This window comes from Tinamus guttatus, unplaced genomic scaffold, assembly GCF_059628265.1.
Source record: "Tinamus guttatus ecotype Peru unplaced genomic scaffold, ASM5962826v1 Tinamus_guttatus_pri_ptg000033l, whole genome shotgun sequence".
NCBI classification, from domain to species: domain Eukaryota; kingdom Metazoa; phylum Chordata; class Aves; order Tinamiformes; family Tinamidae; genus Tinamus; species Tinamus guttatus.
In genome coordinates, this window is record NW_028288567.1 from 6,813,998 (window position 1) to 6,828,049 (window position 14,052).

The 14,052-nt window shown below is 46.0% G+C and overlaps 1 protein-coding gene across 1 annotated transcript; it reads left to right on the top strand.

Moving 5' to 3' along the window:
* Positions 1-3,189: 3,189 nt before the first annotated feature.
* On the top strand, positions 3,190-13,284 carry PSEN2 (presenilin 2). The gene is made up of 11 exons (XM_010218000.2): positions 3,190-3,270; positions 5,278-5,472; positions 6,205-6,434; positions 7,406-7,547; positions 8,262-8,329; positions 8,875-9,095; positions 9,978-10,076; positions 11,238-11,315; positions 11,665-11,784; positions 12,386-12,504; positions 13,097-13,284. The coding sequence occupies exons 2-11, from the start codon at positions 5,329-5,331 to the stop codon at positions 13,250-13,252; spliced, it is 1,377 nt and encodes a 458-aa protein (XP_010216302.2). The 5' UTR covers positions 3,190-3,270; positions 5,278-5,328; the 3' UTR covers positions 13,253-13,284.
* Positions 13,285-14,052: the final 768 nt, after the last annotated feature.

A 14,052-nucleotide genomic window follows, 5' to 3' on the forward strand; every position in this document is an offset into this window, starting at 1 on the left:
ATGCCTCACTGTGATTACTTGCTGACTGCAGACTTGGTTGGATTTAAATTTCCATTCCCCTCCCAACACCTTGTCCATGTCTGTTTGATTCAGGCCTCATGTTTAGCTCATTTCTACCGACCCTAAATAGCAGCCATGTGCATCGTTTTGATCATAGACTGGAAGACTACCAAGATCCTGGAATCACAGGATGACCTCAGGTCTGTGTAACACCACAGGACACGTTTACGGCACGAACATCCACAGCTCAGGGAGCAGCTATCCTAGCAGCTATCCTCCTCACAGTGGGGACCTCCTTCCAGCAGTGAGACCAATGGTCTACAGGCTGGAGGAGCCTGAATCTCTATTTTGTATCTAACTGCTTTAGGAAGGAGGATACATCATATTCCTCCGTAAGGCCTGTTCAGTTGGATCTGAGGCTTCATGATGCAGCTAACACATGTGATTACTCTTTTAAAATCAACACAACACACGAGTGTGACACCAATATGTGATGCCTGTTCATGGCTGGCACTCAGTCATGAGTGCCGTCTGCATGCTGAAAAACCTTATGACCGAGCAGATTTCCTTCAGTTAGGAGAAAGATGCTCACTTTGGGATTCAGTAATGACCTTTCCCTGAGGGACTGTAGATTTGCAGTGGAATAAACTCAGCAAAACCCTTAGGAAGCACTGCCTGTACTCCAGCATAAAACCTCAGATATTTTGGACTTGACCCTACTCATATAATCAGTGTCACCATAAGAAGCTTTTAATGCTATTTTGAAGGATGGTGGTTTGTCTGTTTCCATTTGAAAGCCAAGGGAGCATCTCAGTGTTTGAATTTGTGTCAATAGTCCCATTTCCGGGTATTATTTATATCTCCTGAAATTAAACAGCCACAGTTTCTTGGATATATTTGGAGGATTGTAACAGCCTTGGACAAAAAGCTCCCTGAAATCTCCTGCTATAAAATTCCAAGCGCTAAATGAAGCAAACGAGGGCAGCCCCACAGACCATCCCTACGCAGGGCTGAAGAGCAACCAGGCCAGTGCTGATTGCTGCTGGGGGCAGACTGTGACCTCCTGGACAGAGAAACAGAGGCACAAGTTTTTTTAGGATCATCTTTTTAGGTACGGCCACACTTTATGTTTTCTCCTTCAAGGGGAGGGCTTTGCTGATCTGCTTAAGGGAGAAAAAGAAACAGTGAAATATTTCTGGTGCCCCTATGAATAGGGCGTGTGGGGTTGATAAAGAGCTCTTTAATGTGCTCTCAGTCAGATATTTCTCATGTGATGCAGCTAGAAAAACATAAAACAAAGGGACTTGCTGACTGGAAGCTGTAGAGAATTAATCGTTGGGAAAGAAGGGCTCATGCGCCTTTGCACCCATGTGATCATATGGAAACACTGAATTAAACCACATTTTAACCCCCCAAAACTACACAGGCAGCAGCTTGGCCTGCAAACACCTTAGTTTTGAACTGCGCCTTGCCCTGGCATTATACACATTTGACAAGCAGTGGCAAGACAGGAAGGGCTCGGCTCAGCAGAGGAACTCTGCAAACTCAGGTGTTTTATCCCTGCGGCCGGAGGGGGCGGCGGACACCGCCGAGCCCCCCTACAACGGCGCAGCCGGGCACGGCCGCCAACATAGCGGCGCCTCACAGGCACCACCCGCCGGAGCGGAGAGCACAGAGCGAGGCCTCCCTCAGACGCCTTCCTATTGGCCAGCCCTCCTGTCACCCTTCTCTTCTATTGGGTAATCGCGCGGAGCGGGCGGAGACTCTTGGGAGGAGCGACGTCCGCTACGGCGAATCAGAGCCGCGCTGCGGAGGGGGTAGAACGCGCCGGAGCCAATGGGAGCAGCGTCTTGGGGTCCGTGCCGTGTTGTGCCGCGCCGCGTCGTGCCGCGCCGCGTCGGGCCAGGTGAGGCTGGGCCGGAGGCGTTTGCGCGGCCTCTCTGCCCCTCGCAGCTCGGCACAGGGCGAACGGGAGGACAGAAGCCTTGCTGGCTCCTTCTGGTGGCGGCAAATAGACGTAGTTTTATCTATATATCTATGTCTATACGTGCGTCAGCAAGTAAATGTCCGCTTATGTATGTGTGTCTGTGTGCGGAGGTGCCTATACAGTGCATGTCACAGGTTAATTCTTACACGCACATACATCGTTGTGTGTATTATTCGTGTATAGATTAATAGTTTTTTTATTATGTGGGTGTATATGTTATTTTATTTTTATTTAATTTTTATTTTCCCAGCACTCTCCTGTGAAGCCTCAGACAGCCGCGTTGTGCCTGCCGTGAAGCACCCTGTTTCTTGCCGCCCGTTGCAGGCTGTGGCCCTGCATACGGAGCCACGGTGAGCTGACCTGCTGCCCTGGTGCGTAGGGGTGTGCGAGTGGCCCTGTGGCTTCCTTCCAGGGCCTCCTCTTGGATTATTTTTGCCTTCCTGGGCTGGACTTGGGTGGCGTTTGCACGTTTGGCCTGTGTGGGGAGGAATCTGAAAGGTTAAACTGCCCTTTGTTTCCTTCTAATTTTAGCCCCACTACTTAGAACTTCTGAAACTTCTTTTTCTTCCTTTTCTCATTTGCTAAGGGCAGCAAGAGAGCATTAGGCTCTCAGTGTTGAGCTCTCTTGATCTAAATGTAGCAAATGAAAACCGTTTCTCTTCATCTAAATGCTATCCAAGAGGACAATATATATAAGCAGAAGTTTAAACTCTCAGATGGGTTATTAAGCATTTGCTAACCTATAGAGCTGTTCTGCACCGTACATTATCCTGGTATTGTATGGATGAAGTGCAATGCAAAGGATGGAGGGCAATGAGGATGCTGTAGCCTAATACTGAAGGGAAACTGGGACCAGATCCTAGTGTTAGGTGAATTGGCCTGGCCTCGGTGAGGTCTATGAAGTGGATTCAGCCCAGGTGAAGAAGGAGCTCCCTCGCATGGAAGACGTGTGGGATGAGAGAAGCGGGTACTTCAGCTCCATAGAGCTGCTGCATCGTATCCCCACCTGCACTATTCGGTTATGAGAGACATTTAATCTGTCCTGCCTTTTGGGCCTTTTCATTTTTGCTGTATGGTTTTGAGTTTAGTCTTTGGCACTCAAAATACTTTGCGGTTTTGAACAGTTCCTAACAGTCTGAATCCATTTGCAGAGGAGGAGAGGAAAACTGTGCTTGATCTCCTGTGACTTCTGTGACCCTTCTGAGGACCGTGTGGACGTGCTGTTCCTTTTCCCCACTTAGTGCGTTGGGCAGACCATGCTTCGCAGTCACCCGTGAATGCAGGTACGTGTGCATCCCCCTGCCTGCCCCGCGAGCCCCAGAGGAAGCGGTTGTGTCCCAGCCCTTCCTGCCTTTCCTGAAACTTCCTTCCTCTTCCCAAGTTTGGCCTAAAAAAGCGCATCGTCTGTTGCTTAGGAGTGTTTTTGCATCCTTGCCTTTGTTCACATTTTTTTTGAAGGAGAGTAACAGAAAATGTCCAGCTTAAAAATGGCTGTTTTACAACATGAGATTTCTCTCTGTATAATTATAGGCGTTGATAATTAGTAAGTTGTTCTTGCTGTCGGTTTAACTCCAGTGGGTACAACTACGGTGTTGAAAGTAGGCTAACTGGTCCCTCCTGAGGTCCTCTGCAGTACAGCTGAAATTGCCTGACAGTTCGATTTGGAGGAGGAGGGAAGTTCTTTAATACTTTAGTTAAATTGTTAAAACCTAAATTTTGATCCCAGACTATCGGAGAATAAATCCTGACTTCTTACCTGGGCTCCAGCACGTGCAGCAGGTATTTAAACTCCATGGGTCCCAGATCTAGGTACTTGCAATCAGGTGGCCTGTGTAACTTAACCTGTTCAGACTCCACTGATCCAGAGTTATGTCATGCAGAAATTACTTCAAATTAAACATGCACCCACTCCTTTAAAGAAGGAATGCATCTTGTAATTGAACCAGAATGTCTGCTCTCGGCTGTGAATTATGAGTCCCTGCGTGCTCAGTCAGAAGAATGTTAAGCATCCAGAGTGTGGAGATTTCAGGCTCTCTGAGAAGAAGCACAAACTTGCAGGTGTCGGCAGGTTCACTTGCTGAGAGCACAATGTTATTGTGGAGCGCCTGGCCCCGACTTGAGGCTGCCACTGCATCTGCCCCCCTTAACTGTATTGTTTGGAGTCATGGGAAAAGGAGCAAAGTGGTAAGAAAAGGCTTGAAAACAAGACAGAAGAGCAGGTGTCTGAAAAATGTCTCCTTTGGGCAGGCTGGGTTTGCTTCCTAAAATTTTATGAAGGTGCCAGATGTGTTCAGGAGGTTGTGGAAGAAAGGGAAATCTCCCACTCCCTGCTTTTGCTTGTTCTGAAATGGCAGTGAGTTCCATTTTTGTCAGTGAGAAGCAGGAATTTCTTGCAGAGCTTGGAAGTATCTGCTGTGAACGCTCAAGCTGGCTGGCAGGCAGCATGGACTACTGGCTGGGCTGTGAAAGCACAAGTCAGATTTAAGTGATGGTGTCCAAGTCCATGGCTTCTTCAGCTTCCTTTTCTGAGTCAGACATGTTCCTGAGATGCACTATTTTTTCCCCTCAGGAATCCTTGAGTAGAATACTGCAGAGAAGAGGAGATGATCTGGTAGATATTACAGCTTTCCATGCATTAAAAGTCTGATTTTGCTTGTGGTTGGTAGCTGAGAATAAGAAGGTGCCTGAATTATTTTTACTGACTCACTTGCTTTGTTAAGTGGCCTTAATAAACGCTAAAATGAATTAACGTATTGCCTATCTTTACAGTTTCCTGTAATCCTGGCCTTAAGGCTATTCTGAATTAGCCAAGGCAAGGCACCTCCTGTCTCTAGTGACTTAAAAAGAAGAGCTGCTCCTTGCTGTTCTGCACTGTGCCACTGCTTGGTTTGTTTTTAGACACAGCAGTATGTGGAAAGAGGCCAAAAAATCCCAGCCCCACTGTTAACCTCCAGATTGTTGTGTTCTTCCTCACAAGGCAACATAGGGGGAAAAAAAGAGGGTTGGGGAGAAGGCAACTGTGGAAGCTGTGACAAATGAGAACTGTCAGGCTGACTGGGTCCAGTTGGCTCAGGTCTGTGTTTTCCTGTCCTACTAGATTGCAAAGAGGATGGTGACATTAACTGAATGGGTTGTCATGCCTTGAGTGACAGCAGACTAAATCTTCTGTTAGAAAGAGATGCAGTTATGCAGCCTGCTGTGGGTTTCTGGCTGAAATGGCACTTCCTCTTCAGATTTCCAAGTGTGTTTGCACTGCAGTGCTGACTGTTTCCTCTTTCTTGTCCCCTCAGGCCTGAACAGTGCTTGGCCGTGCCGCCTGAGTGCTCCTCAGAAGAGCAACGATGATCACGTTCACGAACAACTCGGACAGCGAGGAGGAGCCCTGCAATGAGAGAACATCCCTGATGTCTGCAGAGAGCCCTCCAGTGCCCTCCTACCAGGATGGCCTGCAGGCCTCCGAAGCGGGGGAGGCGCAGGCACACAGGGTAGGCCTGCATCCTTCCCAGGACCTGAAAAAATATGGGACAGTGACAGATGCTGTCCTTTCACCCCTCAGTCCCTGCCAGCAGCCAGGCTCCTGGGACTGGCTTTGGCCTGTGTTGCTTCTGTCATGTCGCTGTCTCGGCTAGCAACAATATTGCCTGTTCCTATTTTCTTCAGTATGACTTTTTTTCCCTTTTTATGTTCATATATGTTCCTCCCCTTACTCCTTTTTTGATGAAGATGCAGGCTTTTAACCAGAACCCAGTGCACATACGATTGTTGCAGATTATCCTTTTCAGTCCTCTTGTTTTGCCAGAAACCCTTTGTATACTCTGGTCAAATGCAACAAGCCTTAAACAGAATCTTGTCCTATCTCCAGTGAGACAGCTTGGATCTGCTCCCACTGCCATGCTGGGCTTGCTTTACCAAACTGGGCAGTCTTAGGCCACCTCAGATTTCTTTTTTCCCAGTTCTGCCCCCCTCACCCTTTCTGTGCATGGATTCATCTATACGTATGCACTGGAGAGGCCCTCAGATACTCACGCTTTTGATTGAGCTGCCCTATTGCAGCCTGTTTGAAATGGAATTCTTAACCATATTGGTCAGTTGAATACTCTCTTGTAAGAAGTTGGCATGCTGCAGAAGCCCACAGCAGTCCCTTGGAATAAGACCGAGTGGAGCTGTCAATAGAAAAGAGAAGATCATCTCATACCTTTGCAAACTTTTCTTTTCAGAAGAGGCGAACAGGCAGCAGCTGTAGCCCCAACAATGCTGCCAACGGAAGCACGTCCGGCTCGAGCGCGCCAGTGAGAGAGAGCGCTGTGGAAAACGAAGAGGAGGAACTGACTTTGAAATATGGAGCAAAGCATGTAATCATGCTCTTTGTGCCTGTCACCCTTTGTATGATTGTTGTCGTCGCAACCATAAAGTCAGTGCGCTTCTATACGGAGAAAAACGGGCAGCTGTAAGTGGGGTCTTCAAACAGCCTCCGAGTACCCGGGATACCTAGCGTTACACAAACATGCCCAGCACGTGTGTGTCTGCACGCAGAGTGCTCCCCAGGCAGGGCAGGAGAATCTTTACATGGCTTCAGGTATCTGTGCAAGCAGGCAAAAGATCTTGCCCGAGTGCATCCAGTGCCCCAAGATCCTCTGCGTGAGTTTTTCTGTCCCTGTATTAGGCTGATTCGTTAGCACTGTCATTTGGGTGCCTTACGCAGAGCTGCTCTGAGCAGAGTTAGAGTAAAGTTGCTCCGTGCTGCTGCATGAAAAGCCTAGGCTGAATTCCCAACCTGTTCACCTGCTGGTGGGCAGTGGCCAGGGAATAGCATGCTCATTTGGATGAGTGAGAAAAGTGTCTCATTTCCTGATGACATTTCTGTGTCCTGAACACTCATGGTGTGGATACCTAATTCCATCTGGCTCTTGTGACTGTGCCCGAGAGCATTCCTGGGGCTGGAAGGGGGGCACTTCACCATGAGGGTGGATGAATAGGGGCAGTGGTTCCTTGAGCTGAACCATAGGAAAGAAAACTTGTGGGGTGAGTGAGAAGGGATAAAAATATTTAGACCCTTATCAAGTAGGGAAGAGGAGGAGGGCAACACCTGTGTTGTGTCCTTGGTGTTACTGTGAAGAGGGTCCAGAGACGTGCAATAAGAGTTACAAGTTAAAGCCATTTATAGCCTATTTTTATTTATATATTTTGTTTAGGGCTTGGCCAGCCACAGCTGCTCTGTAGTGCAAGCTGCTGTGGCTGAAGACAACTAATTGATAATTAACTGGAGCCAGGCCCCTTTGAAGGCTCTTTATCATGTTTACTGTCTTTCACAGTCACACCACCCTTTCTTTCCTACACACAGTGACTCATTTTATTTTGGGCTGGCCTGTGGGGAGAGGATAGATGTGTACCTCACGCGGCCTTTGCTTTACGCTGCAGGATCTACACACCTTTCAGCGAGGACACCCCGTCTGTGGGCCAGCGGCTCCTGAACTCGGTGTTGAACACGATCGTAATGATCAGCGTCATTGTCGTCATGACCGTGTTCCTGGTGCTGCTCTATAAGTATCGCTGCTACAAGGTAAAGCACTCGTGTCCCAGCCAGCATGTGGCCTTTTCCACGTGCTATGAACTCCTTAGCGGAGCTTGTGCACCAGGCAGAGCTGCAGGCGTTGCAGTAGCAGGTCTATGGCTCAGTCATAGCAAGAATCTCATTGTAAGGAAGTCTTTGTGAGCGGTAGTAGAGCTGCGCTCCAGGATGTACGTTGCTCTTATGTTGTAACTAATGGTAGGCTCTTAAAAATGAGGCTGGTTGCTCTGTGCTGGTAAGGTTTGAGTCTTCTCCATCTGACTGAAGAGTTAGAGACTGAGCTGTACCATGTAGTGCAAAAACCTCCTCCTAAGTTTCAGAAAGGTTTTGTGGGAGCTGGTGCTAGCTGTGCCCATGGAGGCTCTGGTGGAAGGGTAGAAGGCCTGGAGGAAAAAGCGTATTTGGCCCTGTGGCAGCCTGCCCGGGGAGCTGTGTGAGGTACCAGCTTAGCGTGTGAGTGCCAGGCCCTGCTGACTTCTAAACCTGACCCTGAGGTGGCTTTTCTGTGCAGCCTTGGGCAGACCACTTCCCTGCCACGCAGAGAGGCTGTGCTAATCTGTCTGAACTGCGAGCCAGTGAAGATACCCATGGATGTGGATAGGGAAGAGATTAAAAAAAAAATACCACCAGCTAAGCTATAAAATGGCGTGATGGGAGAATGAACCAGCAGCCCCTTTGGTCACTGTTTCTTCTTGCCCTTGGCAGTTCATCCATGGCTGGCTGATCCTGTCCTCTTTGATGCTGCTCTTCCTTTTCACCTATATATATCTCGGGTGAGTGTGGATGTATTGCAGGTTTCATGGCAGTCAGAACTTCTTTGCTTCTTTGTACAACAACCTCCTAATTTAAGTAAAGAAGAGAATGCCCCTAATTTAAACAAAGAACAGAATGCCACTGTCCTTCTCCAGAGGTTTAAAAATTATTAGAACTTTTATATAGAATATGAGGCCATTAACTGTTGGTGCCTGACTTTTACAGTGCCTTCAGAAATCACTGGGAGGTGATACATTGAGCATGAAGTGAACTCCCAGAACCTTGTCCCAGAATTCAACCTATAGTGAGTTTCTAGAGCCACTGGTGTTGGTCCTAAGTGATGTCTAGAAGGGGGGTGTCATGTGAAACTGCTGCAGCTGCTTGGCTAGCTGGAGGTTTCCAAAACACGCTGTTGGGATGTCATGATAAGAATCATGACCAAAATGATTCTTCCCACATCCTCCTGGTGTAGTAGATTTGCCTGTTTAAGGAGAGCTAGTCAGACGTTTTGCTGCTCTGTTGCTTTTATTGCTCAGCTGAATTTCCCTATTGTGTTCCATTCCAGGGAAGTACTGAAGACCTATAATGTGGCTATGGATTATCCCACTCTCATTTTAATCATCTGGAATTTTGGGGCTGTTGGAATGATTTGCATCCACTGGAAAGGTCCTTTGCAGCTCCAGCAAGCATATCTCATTATGATCAGTGCTCTAATGGCACTGGTTTTCATTAAATACCTGCCTGAGTGGTCAGCGTGGGTCATTCTAGGTGCCATCTCTATCTACGGTAAGTCTGGGCTGGGATGCGTACAGGCAGGTTTCTCTGAGGTAAGCTTGTGGCTATGCCACATCAACCCAAATGACTTCATGGGGCTACCAGCTTTGGAAAGAGGACAGATGGCAAAAAAGTTGACTTGCTGGCTTGTCTTTTGGGAACTTGTCCATGTGCTGCATGCTTTCTTCCTCATACCATGTCTTTTCTTCCTTAAAGTGGATGACTGAGTCCAGGAGCTACTGACCCACATCTAACTGCATGTGAGAGCAGTTGGATATTAGCAGTAGTAACCTGGGAGTCCTGCAGGATTCAATTACTGCCTATCAGGAGATTGTGGACTTTGGTCCGAGTTAAAAGTTTCAAGAGAACCTGCAGAACAAGAGGTGTCTGGGAGGTGACGGTTCAGATTGGCCAGGAGCTCTGACAGGGAGAGAGAAGGCCGAGGGGAATGACAAACCAGACTTGGTGGGAAGAGGAGTCGGAGTACGCAGCAGCATTGTGGAATAGGAACAAAGTGCTCCCACCTCTTGTCTGATTAAATCTTATACTCTGTATAATGCTGTTACCTGCTTTCAAAGAAATAATGTGGTGCTTTTGAGGCTTTTATAGGACTAGCGCAGTGAAAATTCTTGCATTAAGCCTTGGAGATGACATTTAAGTGAACAACCTCTTCAGGGATTAACAGCTGGTTATGCAAAGCAGCTAAAACTGCCATTCAAGAAATCATCCTGCTGATACTGATAGATGTCACTTTGAAGAGGGAGTAATTTTTTTTTCCTTTTTTTTTTTTTCTTTTTTCTTTTTCTTTTTCTTTTTTTTTCTTTTTTTTAAAGACAGAGACTAAATATGAGGAGTAGTTTGAGATATGATTGTCTGGCCCTTTTTTCTTTGCAGATCTGATGGCTGTTCTCTGTCCCAAGGGGCCACTAAGAATGCTGGTAGAAACTGCGCAGGAGAGAAATGAGCCCATCTTTCCTGCGCTGATCTACTCATGTGAGTAGAATTAGAAGATTAATGCTTTCAACCAGATAAAACTTGCAACCTGCCTGTGTCAAAATAGTGTGCACCACTGATAACACATTTTATGTTCTGCAGCAGTTTGTAGCCCTTGTTTTTCACGTAGAACGATGTTAACTCTAGTTAGCCAAAGGGGAGCACCACTTTGCACACTTGACCAGTGAAGCTGAAATGCTGATTTTGTGACAGCAGGGCAGAACATGCCTGTTCTGTATACAAAAACCAGTGTTGCATGGACAGGAGAGTTTAGTTAATAAATAAGTGTTTGTCTAAAGGAGAAGGAAAAAAAAGGGAAATAATACCAGAGATAAAGTTCTTGTGCAGAATGCCAGTGTCTCCACTGGTAGACCACATTCGGTGGCTCCCTCTAGCTCAAACAGCATTGCCTTGGCTGGGCCTATGATGGGATAGCAGGCACTGTGTCTGCCTTGGCTTTCTTGTTTAGTGGGTGTGGGATTTTGTGTTCTTTATGAAATCAACAGTTGCCTTTAGTTCCCTTCCAGTGATCTCAGAATGGTCAGGTTTTGGCTTTGCTTTTTTAAATTATGTACTCGCTCAAGAATAAACCTTAATTTATCCTTCAGTTGTTCTTCAAAATGGAAATAACCAACAGATTGACAGGAGGATGAAGGAGGGAAGAAAAAAAAGAAAGGCTGAGAGACAAGTGGCTGTTCAATAACTTTTGCATATCCCCCACTTGCATCTGCTTTACTGTTAGCAGAACATGAGAAGTAGAAGTATGCTGTATAACTTAATCTCTGGTTGATTGTTATAATGTAATTCAAATCTTTTCTTTTCATATAAGAACCAGAAACAAGAAAGCAAAGGAGATGAAGAACTTATTTGCAGATTTCTTTATTTTTTGCTTTCTTCAGTCTACAGAGTAGACTATAAACTCTAATTGTCTGTGCTCTGAGACTGTCTCAAACAGTGAATGGGTGCACTGCCCTAATTCCCTCTCACCTTCTCTCTCTGTCTTCTAAGTGACCAGGGAACCCAACAAAGAGCAAGTGTTTTAAAATCATTTACAGAAACACAGGTTTGTATTTGTACGGATAGCTAGTGAGTTTTTGTGTTTTTGTGAAATGCAGAATGAGATGTGACCCATCTTTTAAACAGTTAACTGCTTTCTTTTAGCTGCTATGATGTGGACAGTTGGAATGGCAAAGCGAGACACAGCAGCAAGAGGGCCAAGTCAGCAGACGTGGGATACAGGTTTGTCTGCACATCACTTTTCTAAACAAAACAATGTGCCATGGAGGTAATGTGTGTTTTTAAGAATCTGCAATGAATGTGGGGCCTTTAATTTTGATGGTTGCTTTTTGGCAGCTTGGGAGCTGCTATTTAAAATAATTTATATTTAAAATAATGTAAAATACACATATTCCCCCAAACTATATCCCCTATATCTGCTGGAATTGGTAAGCATGCCTCAGAGAGACAAAGGGCCTAGCCATTCCAGAGGAACTCTGTGAAGGTGTGGATTTCATGCATTAAAACAATTTAGCCACCTCTTGTGTTTCTTTTTTGTCCGTTCTTCTTGGTTTATTTGGGTGGAACCAAGCTGAGGATGGGAGAGTGAACTACAGAAGCCCTTCGCACTCAAACTCTGAAATTTTGGAGACAAGGAGTCCTGGTGCAATCCACCCTGTCACTTCTGTAGAGGAGCTGGAGGAAGAGGAAAGTAAGGGGAACTATATATATATATATATATATATATATATATATATATATATATATATATATATATATATACACATATACATATATATGTTTTCAGTGTCATCAGGGTCAGAGCCTGATATTTTTGCCCACAGTTATTTACACTTTACTCCCTTCTTGGACCTATTTGCCATAAATTTGAAGAACTGCGACATTTTGAACAACCACTGTCTTGACTCTGACTATAAATGACTTCTGGCTGTTGCACTTCTGGGCTTTGGTTTCACTGATACCTCTTGTCTACCAGGACAGTTTGAGCAGTTCCATCTTCCCTCTCCTCTTTCCTTCTACCCACTTCCTCAGCTATTGCAGCTGTGGGGCAACACAAGAAAGCCCTTCAAAGACAGAGGGTGTGGGGTTTCGTTTGCTTTTTAAAGTGCAAATGTTGAGGCTTTAAGTCCCTACAGTATCCTGCTGCCCTGTGCTCACTGTGGGATGCTAAGGATCCAGGTTGGTCAGCAGCACTAGGAGACTTCACCTGATCCCCAGAGGACAAGAGCGAGTCGAGGAAGAAGCAAAACAGGAGGAGGAGAGTAACCCCAGCTTGCTTTACTTTCTCTCAGAGGGTGTGAAGCTGGGCCTTGGAGACTTCATATTTTACAGTGTGCTTGTTGGGAAAGCAGCTGCCACAGCTAGTGGAGACTGGAACACGACCCTGGCCTGCTTTGTAGCCATCCTCATAGTAAGTGAGCAATCCAGAAATGCTGTGTTACACTCTGTTTACTGTTGCAGAAGAACCAGCAGCTGAGCACTGTGAAATCACTATGGGTAATGTGCTGGGTATTCAGAAGAAATTGCCAGTGTTTCCTAGCCCAGTGCCCTATCTACAGAAACCACCTTTAAACAACTGCTAGGAGAAGCCAAATGTTGTGGGCAGGGAGGGAAAATTCCTCAAAAGCAGGGCCAAGCAGCAGCTTTGCAGCTTACCAGAATTTAAATGGCTTTATCTGCTAGATCAGTAATTCAAACATAATGATGTAGAAGCAGAGCTAAAGTAGTCTGTAAATCACCTCCTAGGTTCAGTTGTGTGTTAGCACTAGCTGTTTACACTGCTCTCTCAGCAGAGAACTAAGCTCCTCAAGACTGTTGAGGAAAATACCTGACCAGCTTGGGTGAAATGTGAAGATACTGGGAAAAGGCACCTCATCCCCCTGGTAGTTCAGGCAGGCTTCAATTTCTATACAGTATGGAGATGATTTGGATATAGAGTTATTTACGACAGATATACTGATATGTTTGTCTTTTTGTGTTTTTTATTCCCTTCTTTCTGGCAGGGTTTATGTTTAACACTTTTATTGCTGGCTGTTTTTAAGAAAGCCTTGCCTGCTCTTCCCATCTCCATCACCTTCGGCCTGGTCTTTTACTTCTCAACAGACAACCTCGTGCGACCATTCATGGACACCCTGGCTTCCCACCAGCTGTATATTTAGAAGCAGAAGAAGTGGAAGTTAGAGGAGTGGCTATTTTTATTTAAAAACTTTGCTGTGAAGTATGGTATGCTGTTTGGAATAAGTCATTGAGTTTTATACTTAGTGCCATCTATTTTTAAAGAAAACACTAACTCTGTGACATGGTGTATACTAAAAATCTGGTAGTTACATCTTAGGCTGAGAATTTTCACAGAAGCCCTCTGCTTTTTGTTTTTTGGACTCCTGTGAAAAGCCTGACTCATTGCTGATATCAGAGCATTACTTAAATGTATTTGATGCATACATGGGCAATTTTGAGAGCAGAAACCTGCATGTAGCATGGGCTGGGGGAGAGATGAAGGGTCTGATCTGTGCTTCCAGGAGCTTCAGGTGTTTTAGTCCTAGAACTGCAGTGAAGTTTAATTGTGCTCTGTAATTGTTAAAACTTTGGTGTATTGAAGTGTTGTATGAACATGTAGCAAAGGCAAGTCCTACCAGAGAATTAAACAAACACATGGCAGTCAACATGCACAGGATGACACCTGGCTGCGAGCATTAGGTGGGAGTGTTGGGCCACCTTCGTAAGCTGGCGTTTACGTGCAGAGCTTCTGTAGAAATTGCCCCCAGTGCCTAGTTATTCTGAGCCATGGTGAGCAGGACTGGATGTGGACAGGACATCAGCAATGGCAGGAGCAAACGCCAGGCTTGTGCTTGCAGGCACTGCTGCAGCCTGTGGCCACAGGCAGCGGGTCCCAGCCTCACTGTGGGAAAGCAAATATTTTTTTTCTCCATTTTTTTTCCCCCCCTTTGTCCCATTTTAC

What these genes read in the sequence shown, in the direction of transcription:
- PSEN2 (XM_010218000.2), top strand. Translation starts at nt 5,329, where the DNA reads ATGATCACGTTCACGAACAACTCGGACAGCGAGGAGGAGCCCTGCAAT. An exon ending in TTCACCTATATATATCTCGG is followed by an intron (nt 8,330 to 8,874) that starts GTGAGTGTGGAT and finishes GTTCCATTCCAG; the next exon opens with GGAAGTACTGAAGACCTATA. An exon ending in AGGTGCCATCTCTATCTACG is followed by an intron (nt 9,096 to 9,977) that starts GTAAGTCTGGGC and finishes TTTTCTTTGCAG; the next exon opens with ATCTGATGGCTGTTCTCTGT.